Below are 15,865 nucleotides of genomic sequence, written 5' to 3' on the forward strand. Positions count from 1 at the left end.
ATGGAGCTAGCTGTTGGGATTATTATTTCAGCAATAGCCTTTTTATAAGAAATAGATTGATCGATGTAACCCTCAGCTACTGTTGTAGACTTCCATCCTTCGTGCTTCTTAATATCCGTTATATTTGCTCCTGATTCTGCTAGCAAAGAAGCAGAGAATCTTCTGAAACAGTGACCTGTATACAGGGCTTTCCATGATGAGTGTTAATTAGCCGTTTCTGACAAACTATTTAACGAATCAACCTGAAAATTTCACAGTATGCATAAATCAATATGACCTACACCCCTAAAATATTTCAGACGAAGCGGGGTTGTCGCTTCTACTATAAAGTAGCGGCTTCTTTGATTTTTCAAATGGAACACCCCATATATAATGTCATATCATGATTCATTATCACTTTGTCAACAAATTCATATAATATTTCCCTATACCTATCTATTACCGTTAAGAAGATATAAATTAATTTAGATATTTTTTTTACCAAACATGAACTTTTATAAATACTGATAATCTTGAACTCTCTTGGACTAAAACGATCAAATTTGAAATGGAGTGGAGTGATACTATGAGGATCTTCACTCCATGTCATATTTTCATTTGCCTCATACAGGGTCTTCAAAAAATGCAGATACTTTGATCTCATGAAAAAATGAGTGGAACTCAATTTTTTCAAATGGAACACCCTGTATATTTCAACATTTTTGAGCTCTACATCCAATTTTAGAATAACTTTGTTCAGATAATACTATTTCTATTTGAACCGTTTTCGAGATAAACTGTTTAAAACGAAAACTGAAGTGATTTTCTTGCTCGTTTTTTTGAATTCATCACTTATTTTGGATATTCAACATTTTGTTTATACTTAGTAATATTTCTTTTTGATTCAGTTTTTTAACTGTCTCAGATCAGTCAATTCGAAATTGGTATATACCTACCTTAGAAAAAGTTACAATTTGTATACAATGAGGTATTGGTCTCTAACGTACAACAGTACAAATTAATATTTTTCAATAGTGTGTTTTGGAAAAATAAATAAACCAATTAATTATTTAACGTCAGACTTTCGTTGGTGGTTTTGACTGATTGTGATAGCTACCAATTATAATAGAATAATGTCAAGATTAGGTAACAGTAATGAAGATTTCTTGAATTTATTAATAATTTATGGTGAGTGCAATGAAATTGCAAGTAGAACATGCCGAGTATTTCATATTCCGAAGACGAAGACGAAGACTACTAAAAAACTGTAGGTTGAATGGAACCTTCCGTCCAAAAATCATTCGTAAGAAGACTAAAGTGGATGATGATGACAATGGTCATCATCATCCACAGTTTTTGGATACATCACATCACATCACATAACAGTTTTGGGATACTTTCATGCATTTCCAAATGCTTCTCTGCACGAGGCTGAAATGGAGAAAGGTATACCCTACGTGACAATTTGTCGAATTCTTAATAAGCATAAATGGCATCCCTATAAGTTCTACTGTGTCCAACATTTGAAAGAGACTGATTTACCTCGTAGAGTGGAATTCTTTAAATGGTTACTTGTCAAGACTCAAGAGGATGAACATTTCCTTGACAATATCATATGGACAGATGAGGCCAAGTTCACAAAAAATGGAGTTTTCAATAGACACAACAGTCATTATTGGGCGCCAGAAAATCCCCATATTGTCCGCCAAAGGGGTTTTCAATAAAGACGGCAATTCAATGTATTTTGTGCCATAAAGAATGAGTCAATTTTTTATATCGAGTTTTATGATGATAATTTGAATGCATCAAAATATGAAGATTTACTGAGGAATGGAATTCAAATGATTTTAAATAATAGACCAGGAAGAGAACGTGTATGGTACCAAATGGATGGTGCTCCACCCCATAATTCTCATTTAGTCAGCGAAGCTTTAACCGAAATCTTCGAAGACAGATGGATTGGTAATAATGGACCTTTCTGTTGGCCCACTAGAACACCAGATGGCAATCCATTAGATTATTTCGTGTGGGGTTTCATTAAAAATATGGTTTACTCTACTCCAATAACAACAATGGAAGATATGAAATCGAGAGTTACAACTGCTTTCAATAGTTTGACTCCAGACTTGATCAGAATCGCTACACATGACAATCTTTTGAAGAGATTACATGTTTGTTTAAGTAGAGGTGGAGATGTGTTTGAACATATTCTGAAATACACTGACGATGAAATTAACTCATTAATTTATGGGTTTATTATTTTCAGTTCGTGTTTCAGCGTTAATAAAACTATTGTTTGAAGAGAAGTTACATTCGATGGTTGAGGAGTATTTTAATGATTATCTTTTCATTGTATTATCTGTGACTAATTGAGAAACATCAAACGAAATCTGTTTTAAATGAGTGATGAACAAGGAAACCATGTCAATTTCCGTTTGAAACAGTTCATCTCGAAAACGGTTCAAAATAGAAATAGGATTATCTGAACAAAGTTAATCTAAAATTGGATGTAGAGCTCAAAAATGTTGAAATATACAGGGTGTTCCATTTGAAAAAATTGAGTTCCACTCATTTTTTCATGAGATCAAAGTATCTGCATTTTTTGAAGACCCTGTATGAGGCAAATGAAAATGTGACACGGAGTGAAGATCCTCATAGTATTACTCCACTCCATTTCAAATTTGATCGTTTTAGTGCAAGAGAGTTCAAGATTATCAGCATTTATAAAAGTTCATGTTTGGTAAAAAAAATATCGTAATTAATTTATATCTTCTAAACGGTAACAGATAGGTATAGGGAAATAGTATATGAATTTGTTGACAAAGTGATAATGAATCATAATATGATATTATATATGGGGTGTTCCATTTGAAAAACCAAAGAAGCTGCTACTTTATAGTAGAAGCGACAACGCCGCTTCGTCTAAAATATTTTAGGCGTGTAGGTCATATTGACTCATGCATACTGTGGAATTTTCAGGTTGATCCGTTAAATAGTTTGTCAGAAACGGCTAATTAACGCTCATCATGAAAAGCCCTGTATATCTTTGGTTACGGGAGGTTCACAAACTCAGGAAGTTTCAGAAAAAAACGTTGATGATTGATAACAAAAGGGCATAATGCAACGTATTTATTGAAATAGTCAATGTTTTTTCCAACAATGCAAAAAGAACGGCCCATTTTCGTTTTTGTATTTGATATTTGAACAATCAATGATTTATCCATTAATTTAATGTCTTCTATTAATAAACGGCACAGGTCTTCATAAGCCGGTAAGCTTCATATATTCTGAAAATAGTAGCAACCTTTATTATTAAATACTTTTCATCTGGTTCCTCATTTATAAACCTCTGGACTCGTTCAAAAGTAACAATGTTTGATTTTTGGGCCTATAACTTTCATTTTTCCGCTATAAGAATGCTATTATTTTGAAATATTTGCTTGTATTAACACCACTTTAACTGGAGAGATAGAAAGCCAAAACCTTTCTTATAAAAAAATTAATCTTTCCTAAAAAGATTCCCCTTTCAAGGCATATGATATTTTTTGAGAAATAGGTCCACAATGTTCTGAGAAATCCAAAAATTGAATAATATACAGGCTATGACATTAGAAATAAGATAGTTGGTATTGGCCACTGTTACATGATACATACACCCTGTGTAAAGAGGGCAAATCAAAAACCAATCAATATGTCAGCGCGTTTTTGTGAACATATCTTTATTTATTCATTCCCGAATTTATTCTATTTGGCTGCTTTTGTATTCTAGCTTTTGTATGAAGAAACAATGAAATCTAACGCTTCACGAAATTTTCAATTTATTTTTCGAGTTTTTGGGTTGACAATCAAGTACTTACTATGAAAAGTTATTAATTGAAGTAGTTCTGGACAGTTTTTCTCACTACTTATTAATTTGAAGAGGAAACTCAAGTTCATAGAAATTCTCCTATCTTCCAATTATTTTATATTCAACTTTGTTAAGAGTTGACTATAGTTTGAATTGAAGGGGTTATATTTTTTAGGAGTGATTAATTTTTGGGAAAGAAAGTTTTTGGCTTTCTACTACTCCATCTTGATACAAAAAAAAAGAAGGATGAGGGAGTCTTCCAAAGAAAGGAAGGAAGTAACTCTATACATGGATGTGTAGATCATGCAAAGAAGTAACTTTCAGACACAAACTGAAAGAAAGTCCTCCTGAAACAGCTACTTTCATATAAACATTGAATTATACGGAAGAAAAAACTCTTTCGAATCAAATACTTCTATATGAACACTGAATTATACAGAAGATACTGAGTAGAGAAAAGTATCTTCTGTATAATTCAGTGTTCATATAGAAGTATTTGTTTCGAAAGAGTTTTTTCTTTTGTATAATTCAATGTTTATATGAAAGTAGCTGTTTCAGGAGGACTTTCTTTCAGTTTGTGTCTGAAAGTTACTTCTTTGCATGATCTACACATCCATGTATAGAGTTACTTCCTTCCTTTCTTTGGAAGACTCCCTCATCCTTCTTTTTTTTTGTATCAAGATGGAGTAGTAGAAAGCCAAAAACTTTCTTTCCCAAAAATTGACTATAGTCATATTCATTTCGTTGAATACCAAAGTGAAAAGCATAATTCCATAAGAAATTCTTTTGAACATTCTCAATCAAATCGATATTTACATTATAGTATGGGTTCCATATAACCCGGATAAATGTAAGGTTATGTCCTACAGTTTGAAAACGAATATCTTGATCTTTGATTATTCAATAGAAAACGTTTCCCTGGTGAGACCAGAAACATTTACTGATCTTGGCGTCACATTTGACACTGCACTATCATTTAATAGGCATATCGATAATGTTGTAACATCCTCCTGTCGTTTGTACGTACTAATTAAACGTAACAGTAGTGATTTCAAAGAAACTTCGACCTTAAAAACTTTATTCTATGCTTTCATAGACGATTTTTAAAACTGCTAAACACAAAAACCGATGGCATTTATCCTCCAATAGGAACAACCTACTCTGAAATGCTACAAAAGCACAACATTTGCAGTCTCGAAAAAAGGCTTGAATATTATAGTGTTGCACTAACCTATTAAATTATCAAAAGCGTAGTTGACTGCCCAACATTACTGGAAAAGTTTAATATTTGCATTCCTAGAATCTGTTCCAGACATCCGAGTACTTTCTATATATTAACATCCAGAACAAATGTTCTGGAGAATTCTCCGATCCAATTCAGATATATTCAGTTGCAAATTGTCAAATATAAAATGTGAAGTCTTTATAGTCACTTGTTTGTATTGTTTGTAGTGTTTGTAGACTTTACAGTCACTTGTTTGTGATGTATTCATTATACTCTGTTATTTCCTGCTCTGTAATTGGGATATGTCCTGTAGAGTATTGTATTACAAATAAATAAATAAAAAAATAAATAACCGAACAGTATTCAAGAATGGGTCTTATGAAAGCGCAATATGAAATCTTTTTTGTTTTAATCGAAAAAATAGTATACATTCTCAACACCCAACCTAGCATTTTGATACTTTTTGCCACAATTTCTGATACTTGAAGATTAAAATTGATTTCGCTATCAAATTCAACTCCCAGATCGCGAATAAATGTTTGTCTTTCAAGATCTATATTATTCAATGTATATTCAAAGAATATTGGACTTCAAATTCTAGCGAACGTAATGATTTGACACTTATCGATGTTTACCTCTAGCAAATTATTTCTACACCACATGGAAAAAGCTTCGAGATCTTTTTTAACTAATTCATCATCTTCCCGGCAAGTAATTGCTCGATAAAGTTTGAGATCATCCGGAAACAAGAAATTTTGAATATTTGAAAACAAACTAACTGTTTCTCCGATACAAACAAGTTGGTTGAACAGCAGTGGGTCCACATGGGATCCCTGCGGTACCCCTGATGGAACCTAAATGGGCGTAGATGTTATATCTCCGTATTTTACAGACAGAGTTTTACCAAAGAAGCAAAAAATTCCCGCCTATACCAAGCGCTTGAATTTACGATATAAGTAGGCCGTGGTTGACTGTATCAAAGGCCTTAGAAAAGTCAGTATAGACAGAGTCAACCTGTAGCCTCCTCCCAAGATTTTCAGTTAAGTCATTTGTGTAAAGAGCAAGGCTGGTACCATTGGACTTACCTTCTGAGGAACCGTGTTGTTGAGAATTGAGTAAAGACTTCCAGTCCCAGGAAAGTTTCTTTGTAAGCATAGAATCAACCATCTTAGCCATCTCTGACTGATTGCAAACTGCTCTATAATTTCTAATATTTTTCTTATCTCCTCGTTCATGTATTGGTTTCAGGAATAATCTGGAAAGGTGCCTAGGGAAAAAATTGATTGAAGATGTTTCGTAATGGGATTGCTGAAGTGTATAGACATTTGTGTATAAAAAATAAAGGTATCCCACCAGGTTCCATTGTGAGCTCAGGTGAAACAGAGAGAACGTAATCTGTTAAATCCGTAGCAGTAAAAATGTAATTATTATTATACAAAATTATACAGGATGTAACTGAATAAGTGTAAAACATTTAAGGTTATGATTCCTCTCCGAAAAAAAGATAGGATCTTTCATATAAAGGAATTTCATTGGATCATCCCTTGTTAAGCTACAGCTTAACAGGGGGTACATAAAATTTGTATAACAATTTTTTTCACAAGCACTAAAGAATTTGCAATATTGAAATTAACCTGACGTTTTGTACTACCAAAAAGACACTTAGCCAGTAATTTATTTGGTTTACACCATGGTTGTAAGGGGTGGAAAACGCAACCCCTGAAATTTATTTCCAATGTAACTTTTTGTCTTATTATTTGTTTACCATTAAAAATTTATTTCCGATAGCCTCTTTCATTCTAAACAAAAAATGTCTCTTGGGTTTTTTGCCTAAAATAAACCAGTTCGCAGCAAAAAATTATTTTACGAACAACTACAGAGATACATCGTCATAAATGCGAACTGGATTTATTGTTATTTTGTAGTTAGTACCTGCATCAAACGATTAAAGGGTAATAAACAAAACTAATTTATTAATAACAAAACACACATGTAGAAATCATAGTAAATGTTCGATATGTCTGCCTTCAGACATTACGCATGCGTTAAGACGTCGGCGCATTGAGCCACGTATTCGCTCAAATATTCCTGGAGTCTCTCTGATTACCCTGCACGCGTCGATGATGCGGTTTCTTAAGTCCTCTACATCGCGAACAGGAGTACGATAAACCAAATGCTGTAAATGGCCCCAAATAGAGAAATCGAAACGATTGAGATCCGGGGATCGAGCGGGCCAGTTCTGTGGTCCTCCTCGACCTATCCACTGATTTGCATATGTTTCAGTTAAATGCTGACGTGCTACTTGACTAAAATGGGCGGGAGCCCCATCATGCATAAAAAACATATCCCTTCTGATGCCCAAAGGAACCTCCTCCAGCAGTACTGGATGCACTTCTCTTAAAAATTGAACGTATGCCTCACCATTTAATCGAGGAGGTAGAAAATGAGCCCCAATTAAATCATCCCCAATAACTCCAAGCCATACGTTAAGAGAAAACTGTTCTTGATGGTAAGTTTCGACAATAGCGTGAGGGTTTTCATCTGCCCATATGTGGTTATTATGAAAATTAATAACCTTGTCCCGAGAAAAACTGCATTCGTCTGTGAATTCTATCGTCTTCAGAAAGTCACAATTTCTTCTAATCATTTTCAGCATCCAATTGCAAAATTCAAGACGGTTCGGAAAGTCTCGCTGTAACAGTGCCTGTACTCGTTGCAGATATGGTAAGGGTATAAGAGTTGTTCCTTTAAAATTCGAAATACCGTCATATGATCAACATTCAGCTGAAAAGCAATGTTTCTAGTACTGGTAGTAGGTTGTTCTTCAATCAAATTAAGTACTGCTTCCTCAAGATGTGGTGTTCTTTTGTCGAATGAACCATATTCTCGTAATCGTTGATGAAGTCGAGCAAATATTCTATGTGAAGGATGCTGCGGTTGAGGATACATTTCAGCATATCTTTTCTAGAAGCTTCTAACACATTCCCCTGCGACAAACCGTGAACGTAATGCATATCATCCATTTCCTCATTTGTGTATGCCATTTTGATAACAACTGAATTATTAAGGTAACAAATTAAGAACAGAACAACAACACACAATTAGTATTAATTCAATTTCGAAAATTCACAAACTGACCGCGTCATACCCATTTGATTGTCACTATCGCTAATAGCGACCTACTAGATAGATTATAGTTTCGTATTTTCGCATTTATGACGATGTATCTTTGTAGTTGTTCGTAAAATAATTTTTTGGTGCGAACTGGTTTATTTTGGGCAAAACACCCAAGAGACATTTTTTGTTAAGAATGAAACAGGCTATCGGAAATAAATTTTCAAATGGTAAACAAATAATAAGACAAAAAGTTACATTGGAAATAAATTTCAGGGGTTGCGTTTTCCACCCCTTACAACCATGGGGTAAACCAAATAAATTTCTGGCTAAGTGTCTTTTTGGTAGTACAAAGGGTTAGGTTGATTTCAATATTGTAACTTTTTTAGTGCTTGTGAAAAAAATTGTTATACAAATTTTGTGTACCTCCTTTAAGGGGCTGTATCTTAGCAAGGGATGCTCCAATGAAATTTCTTTATATGAAAAATCCTATCTTTTTTTCGATGAGGAATCACCTCCTTAAATGTTTTGTACTGATTTAGTTACACCCTGTATTCAGGGGTAAAATTCACTATCTGGTTATTATATATAGTTGAAAAATAAGAGGCAAACAAATTGACAATCTCAGAAGTATTATTACAGACTTTCATGAAATATGGTTGCAGGTAATTTATAATCCTTCCTTTTATTCTGAATATAACCCCAAAAGGCCTTTAGATTATCAGATATTTTAAGTAAGTCTTGATCATTTCAAGATAATTATCAAATGAGAAATCAGAATAAATTCTTTTCATGAATCACCATTCATGAAAATCAATCAATCGAATGATGCCATTATTGTGTTTCAGATGCTGTTTGGCTGAGAAGTGAAGAACCTGGATCCGAACCTTCCTACAAGGCTGCAATGTTTGAACTCTGCAGCCTTCCCAAATACGTTTCAACAGAATGGATCAACGTTTTCGTTGAAAAACAACAACGCTCAGGAACCACTCAAAAATGGTTCGAAAATAAAACAGAAAGAGTTGGGCCAGCAATACTGTGTTCAAAATTCGGTAATCTTAGCGAAACGCCACAGAAAGTTACGAGACGATTCAGAAGCAATCGAAAAATGTTCGCCCCTGGAACGAATAACTCACCAAGAAGGGTGCATTCATGATCATTACAGTCCAACTACGCCTAGAAAGAACTCGAGTAAACTAAAGGTTGTCGATTCTTCAAAAAATCACAATACTTTTTCTACTCAACATGTAGACAATAATATTCAAAGTGGGGCATCACAAACGGTTTGTGGACAACGCCACAAAGAATCGACGAAAGGCACCTTCTTCCATAACATTTTTAAAAAGCTAGATTTGCCGAATCCAAGAAAACCGAAGCTAGTTACAAAAGCTCCTTACACCACGGAGAAGGCTGCGGTCTCAGAGAATGAATCAGTTCGTAACAACTCCAAGTATATAACTAATTTTAAATATATCCCTCAAGATAAAATATTATCTTCTACTTATCACACAGCTGATAACTCCAAACAAATCAAACATAGTAGTAACCGTTCTCTGCGATCAAATGAACTGACGTTAAGAAAACATCGCGATAATAATAAACAAACTGATACCAAAGAATTATCCAAAGATTCAGTAGTCAATAGCGAGCCCAATCGTGTAAAAATCAAGTATTCTCCTCCACCCGAGGACAATATTTCGCGAACAAAAACAGTACCAGTTGATGAAATAGAAATATACAAGCGTGATAATTTAAAATATTCCTCAGCACAGTGCGCCGTGTCAACAGAACTAATTTCCGCTGAATTTGCATCAATTGTTGCAACTGATAAATCGGCGAGTATTCGCAACAGTGAAGTTCTCAATATGTTTCGGGGTAGTTTGAAATTGAAAGAACGCGTCGTCGTCGGACTTAGTGTGGCTGCTGTTTTGTTCACTCTCTTGTTGGTGATGGACATTCAAATGGACCTTGGGATGTCTGGAAAACATCTCGTGCCATCTCATGGTAGAATCAAATATGTAGCGAAGGAAGATGGGCCTCAATCAATTTACAACAGATTCAGGAATAGGATATTACAGAAGACCCACAGGTGAGTTACAGCATTTAAGGTTATGTCCACTAAAATAGATTGAATCATTTCTGGTGGACACGAAACAATATGTATCGATACGAATAAACTCTAATGATACAAAATATAATCTGAATGTTTGGATGTTGATGTGTCCCACAAGGTTCCGGCTTGGGACCCGTGTTGTTTATTTTGTACATTAATCAGAATGTTTGCATTTTAAAAAGTTGTCATCAATCTGCCCATGCAGATGATCAATCTTTGGTATTGTCTTCATCTGACGCTGATATACTAAATGCCAATTGTAGTGATGTGATGAATAATATATCAAATTTTTTTCAATGAACGTTCTTAATTTCTCAATAGGAAAAAAAAAAGAGGTAGTACGTTTCCACAATCGACAGAAGCCAATAAAAAATCTTGATTTTAGAGTAAATCAGACAATTTTGACAAACACTCAAGAATCTGTCAGATTTCTTGGGGTATATTGTAGTGAAATTGGCCGCGGTGGTAGTGCGCCCGACTCACGATCGGAAGACCGTGGCTTCGATTCCTGCCTCGACCAGATATTTTTCTCGAGAGAATTTATCTGGTTGAAGCTGGGATAATTCTGCAGCCGTGTTAGGAATCACACGTTAAAAGGTAAGACCTCGTTAGTCCTTAACTCGCACAAGTTTCTCAACTTCTGAGAGTTGTCGTTCGTATGGGGGCGACAGCTGATTAACGGAAAAACAGATTTTAAACAGATTTTTTTAAACAGATATTTAGATGAATTTTTGAGTTGGAAAACCCACTATAATAAACTAATGGGCTAATTGAATTCCCTGAATTTTCTTCTTTTCATTCTTCGAAATGTTCTCAATGAGGCACAGCTACAGGCAACCTACTACACCCAAATTGATTCAAGGCTTAGATATGCTATATGTCTCTGGGGAAATTCCACCTCAGCATCGGATGTCAAAAACGCATATTGCGTACTTTAGTACATATTTGTAGGGACTCATGTGAACCTGTCTTCAAAATGTACGGAATTTACCTCCTCCATGTATATATACTTTTGATAAAGCTGTTTATATTTTTGAGAATAGGTCGTTGTTCGAATTGAATGAAGATATTCATGGATATAATACAAGAAATAAACACTCCATGTATACTCCATTTGCGAAAGTGAATACTGCATATTTTGCTCCCCAGTACATGGGGTCACGGATTTTTAACAAACTCACATATATCATCAAACAGCATAAAAATGTGAGACACTTCGAAAAAGACTTGAAACATTTTTTATTGGAGACATGTTTTTATTCGCTTTCCGAATTTTTAATTGAAAATTAATGTATTTGACTACCTTATCTTAAATTCATATTTTATTTTTTCGAATACTTTTAATAAACTTAGAATTAGGCTTGACAATTCCCATACATGTAACTGTCAACGGGAAATGAAGATTTTTGTTTTACCGAAGTATGCGCTGGTCAGGCCCTATCCCTCGAAGCCCCGATACTTTCGGGAGGGCGCGCCAGCATAATCAACCAATGACCACTCCCCATACCGTGGGGTAAGTGATCATTGGGTCCGATAATCATGTGCCCTGAGCAAGCGCAGTGAGCCAAGAATGACAGCCTTCTGCATCTGTGCGGCTGAGATTTCTGCCTTAGTGCGGCAAGCCAGTATGATTTTAAGGTTCCACAGTAGAGAGGGCATAATTCCACCAAGGACTCCAATAATCAGAACAACCATCTTGACAGCGTGATCTGGATACAGTCTGCGGAGTTCGAAGAGAAAATCTCGATATTTCATCCATTTTTTCTCTTCTTTTCTGATGATATTTGTCTCGCCAGGAGCTGAAAACTCCACGACAAATATCGTTTTGCTCTGGTGGTCGAGAAGGACTACATCAGGCTTATTAGCTTGTATGAGCCTGAGGGTAGGAAACGAATAGTTTCAATAAATTCGCCACTTCTCGTTCCCCACAAAGGATTCAATATTCCCCGGAGCGTAGGGAATACCGGTGTCTCGTCAATACCGTAAGAGTGCCGTAGATGGTAATATAGCACTCTTAGGGCCGCGTTATGTCGATGGATATAGGCCGAGACCGCATATGCTGGATATGCTGATAGCAAGTGCATTAGGGTCTCGGACGGCTCGCGGGAACCTCTATACCCATCACGCGACTGCGGTAGATTAAGGTGTTGAAGACACCATCCTGGCAAGCCATGATGAACCCCTCAGTTTCCGACTTCAGCCCACTCATCGTGAGAAAAGCGAACTTCAGGCGCTTTGATAAGCCAAGGTATTCAATGTTATTAAAGAAGACCCCATGCATTGGCTTATCCTTGTGTCTCCGCAGAAGTAAGGTGATCTCTGCGGCTTTCATCTGAGCTTTTTGCTGAACGGGTTCCAACTCGGTGACAGAGTTGTAGTCACCTCGTTCAGAGTCGAAAACTATACCGAGTTCATCAGCTACTCTGGCAGCTGCCCTAAAGAGAAATACTCCAGTTCCTGCTCTCTCATGGTCACGGACCATGCAGAGAAGGGGATCCGAATTCATGATGACTTTACAGGCTGTATTCAGTACCATTCTGTCATGTAGACACTCCAAACTCAAAAGTCCACGGCCTCCTTATTGTCGGGGGAAGTACAACCGTGGAACGGACTATTTGGTATGCAAACTCCTATAGAGATTCATCATTTTTCGGGTCTTCGTCGAGTTGATACAGCTCCTCCCGAGTTCACTTCACGACTCCTAACGAGTAGAGTAGGATTGGAATGGCAAGCATATTTGTTGCAGCAACTTTGTTCTTTTCCGACAGTTCCGATGACCAGATCTGTCGAAGTTTGTGCTGATACTTGCCGCGGTGAGAGTTTTTCACTGCTGTTACCTCTTGTGAGTGGCGTTGTTCCACCCCGAGGTAAGTATACGTCTCTTCGGCATCCAAATGGTGTAGGATGCTTCCATCTACGAGCTGCACATCCTCTTCTTAGTCCCCGCATCGTCCTCTTCTGAGATGGACCATTGCATATTTTTTTATCCCGAATTTCATACCGATAGCGTGCATGTACTCTTCCACCACCCTCAAGGACTGATGGAGATCCTTCTCTCCAGAGGCATGAAGTTTAAGATCATCCATATAAAACAAATGGGTGACCTTGTGCCTCCGGTTACCGGGGGTGCCACAGTTATACCCTCGAGTATTTCTGAGCGCAACGGATAATGGCAAAAGTGAGATACAGAAGTGAAGGGGACTGAGGAAATCGCTCTGAAATACACCCCTTGTGAAAGTGACCCACCCTCTTTGGACTCTGGCTTGACCAGATGTTATGGTGAAGCGAGTTCGCCAGAGTGGTAACAGTTGTTCAATGCATTTCACTATTTTGTCGGGTACCGCAAGGCAATTTTCTCCCAAAACATTTTTCTGTATCTCTAATAGGGAAGCAGCTATCGTCCACCCAACTATCGTTTGTTTTTTTCTATAACTATGGGTTCAGTTGAACTACAACTCAAGATGAAATTCGCCTTTTGTCGATGTCTTTGAATTTGTTATTGTGATGTGTATTACTCATGTCGATGAATAAGCCGATTATTATTATCACTACCTGCCTCTTTGTAAGATGTGCCTCTTTTTACGACCCATACCTGAATTATAGAGTACCTCAATATCGAGTACCTCAATACCGTGTTAGGAATCACACGTTAAAAGGTAAGACCTCGTTAGTTCTTAGCTCGCACAAGTTTCTCAACTACTGAGAGTTGTTGTTCGTATGGGGGCGACAGCTGATTAACGGAAAAACATATTTTAAACAGTTTTTTTTTAAACAGATGCGCTAGTGCAGCTACAGTACTACCAGTCGATGATCAGCTGTGGTATGCATGTATGAATGTGATGTGTGTCACGAAATTAGAGCACGTTGTGACATTGAGGATTGTTTTGCTTTTTAGCTAATATTTTATTACAAGATTGGGGAGTAAATTATACTGTCAGCAACGTATACTTGTTTACAACTACGTTCGCGATTTAAAGTCGGAGAAGGAAAGAAATGAACTCAGATATTAGTTAATATTTTTATTTAGATTTTTCGTTATACAGGGTGTTTTCTTACTACACTTCGAAGCTTTGGAGGGTGATTCGCTAAGTAGTTTTAAGAAAAAAGTACCCATGAACAAATATGTCCGGAGTTGCTTCGTTTCTGAGATACAGAGGGTTGAAATAAAAAAAAAACGCTATTTATAAAATATCGTAAATATGGTTATATCGATTTGGTTCAAATTTGCTACAGCTATTTAAAGTAATAAGGCGCTTATTTAGCCCTAACTAGATTGACATTATTAGGTCCAGTGACGTCTCACTGGGTACCACAGCCAACAATATTGAGAAAAAAAAGAACGGCACCAACTTTTTTGTGGTTAATTTTTTTAGATAGAGCGACTGAAAATTCAACTTTTTCGTCGCTTGAGTTTTTTCATATCAAGTTTCGTTTTCGAGAAAAAAACTACTTCTAACAACTATCCATGGACAACATAAAACAAATATATAATGGAATTGGCCGAGACTTGATGAAAATCCATAACTAACGTATTCAAAAAACACTTCATTGTCAGATTTTCATCAAACAAGTTTACAAAAACGCAACACGTGTTTCGGCATTCAATGGCTTCTTCGGGCGTTTCTTTACTAACTAATTCTACATATTCAATGCCTAATAAACCTAATTCTACAATTTAAAGTACCTACATTTCAAGTACCTCAATTTTACCTTAGTTTGTAATTAATTAAATTACCTGAACTTATGTCCCAGTTTCCGCATTTGAAAAAAAATTAGTAACGAAGAGTTATTCAATTTTAATTGATCATTCCGTGAATTACCCGAATTCCTCAATCTATTGATTTATAAACATTCTAGAAGATTGAGCTTCAAACTCACGTGAATACGATGTGTTACGATGTAACACATCGTATTCACCATTGAACTCATGACCTGCTAAAAGGTGATTTGCATATGTGGAATTGGTCGTTCTGTTTACAGCTGTGGTATGTTAATTCCTCCACACACCCTTACCAGCATAAAGTTGCTGCATTCAATGGTATGATTCACAAACTATTGAATATTCCACTGTCTGAGAGTAATTTCCAGAGAGAGTTGAGTTTTATCAAATGAATCGCGGTCAACACCGGTTATAAGGTAAATATTATAGACTCCATTCTTTCCAAAAAACTATAAATAGTCCAATCAACAAGTTGAAAAACATGAAAGATAGAGATAAAAGTCCTAAAAGTATGAGCGTAGCTCATTCGATTCGAAATCACCTCTAGAAAAATTTTTTTGAAGTATTTTGGTGCAGGTGTAAAATTGCAATTGTTATTAACAAAATAAGATTAAAACAAATAGTATTTACTTTTTCGTTAATAACCCAAAAAATATTATTATTCAAGCAATTTTGAAAAAGGCTCGTTAAAGAGGAGGAAATTTCCGATAAAAAACTTCCGACTCCCGAAACTCTATCCATTATTTATAATTTCAATTTGACGTTGAAAATAAGGTTAATAATATATATATATATATATATATATATATATATATATATATATATATATATATATATATATATATATATATATTTATTACTATTGCA

The 15,865-nt window shown here is 35.8% G+C and overlaps 1 protein-coding gene across 1 annotated transcript in view; it reads left to right on the forward strand.

The window, feature by feature from the left end:
- LOC111506192 (extracellular serine/threonine protein CG31145) overlaps nucleotides 1-15,865 on the forward strand; it is a 340,043-nt gene that overhangs the window by 53,719 nt on the left and 270,459 nt on the right. The window contains exon 2 of the mRNA XM_074184737.1: nucleotides 9,014-10,254. Coding sequence (XP_074040838.1) covers nucleotides 10,031-10,254 — 224 coding nt within the window. The 5' untranslated portion in view covers nucleotides 9,014-10,030. The remainder of the gene's footprint in view (nucleotides 1-9,013; nucleotides 10,255-15,865) is intronic.

Source organism: Leptinotarsa decemlineata, unplaced genomic scaffold, assembly GCF_025532065.1.
Source record: "Leptinotarsa decemlineata unplaced genomic scaffold, Ldec_3_MD MMD2_tig00026358_RagTag_RagTag, whole genome shotgun sequence".
NCBI lineage: Eukaryota > Metazoa > Arthropoda > Insecta > Coleoptera > Chrysomelidae > Leptinotarsa > Leptinotarsa decemlineata.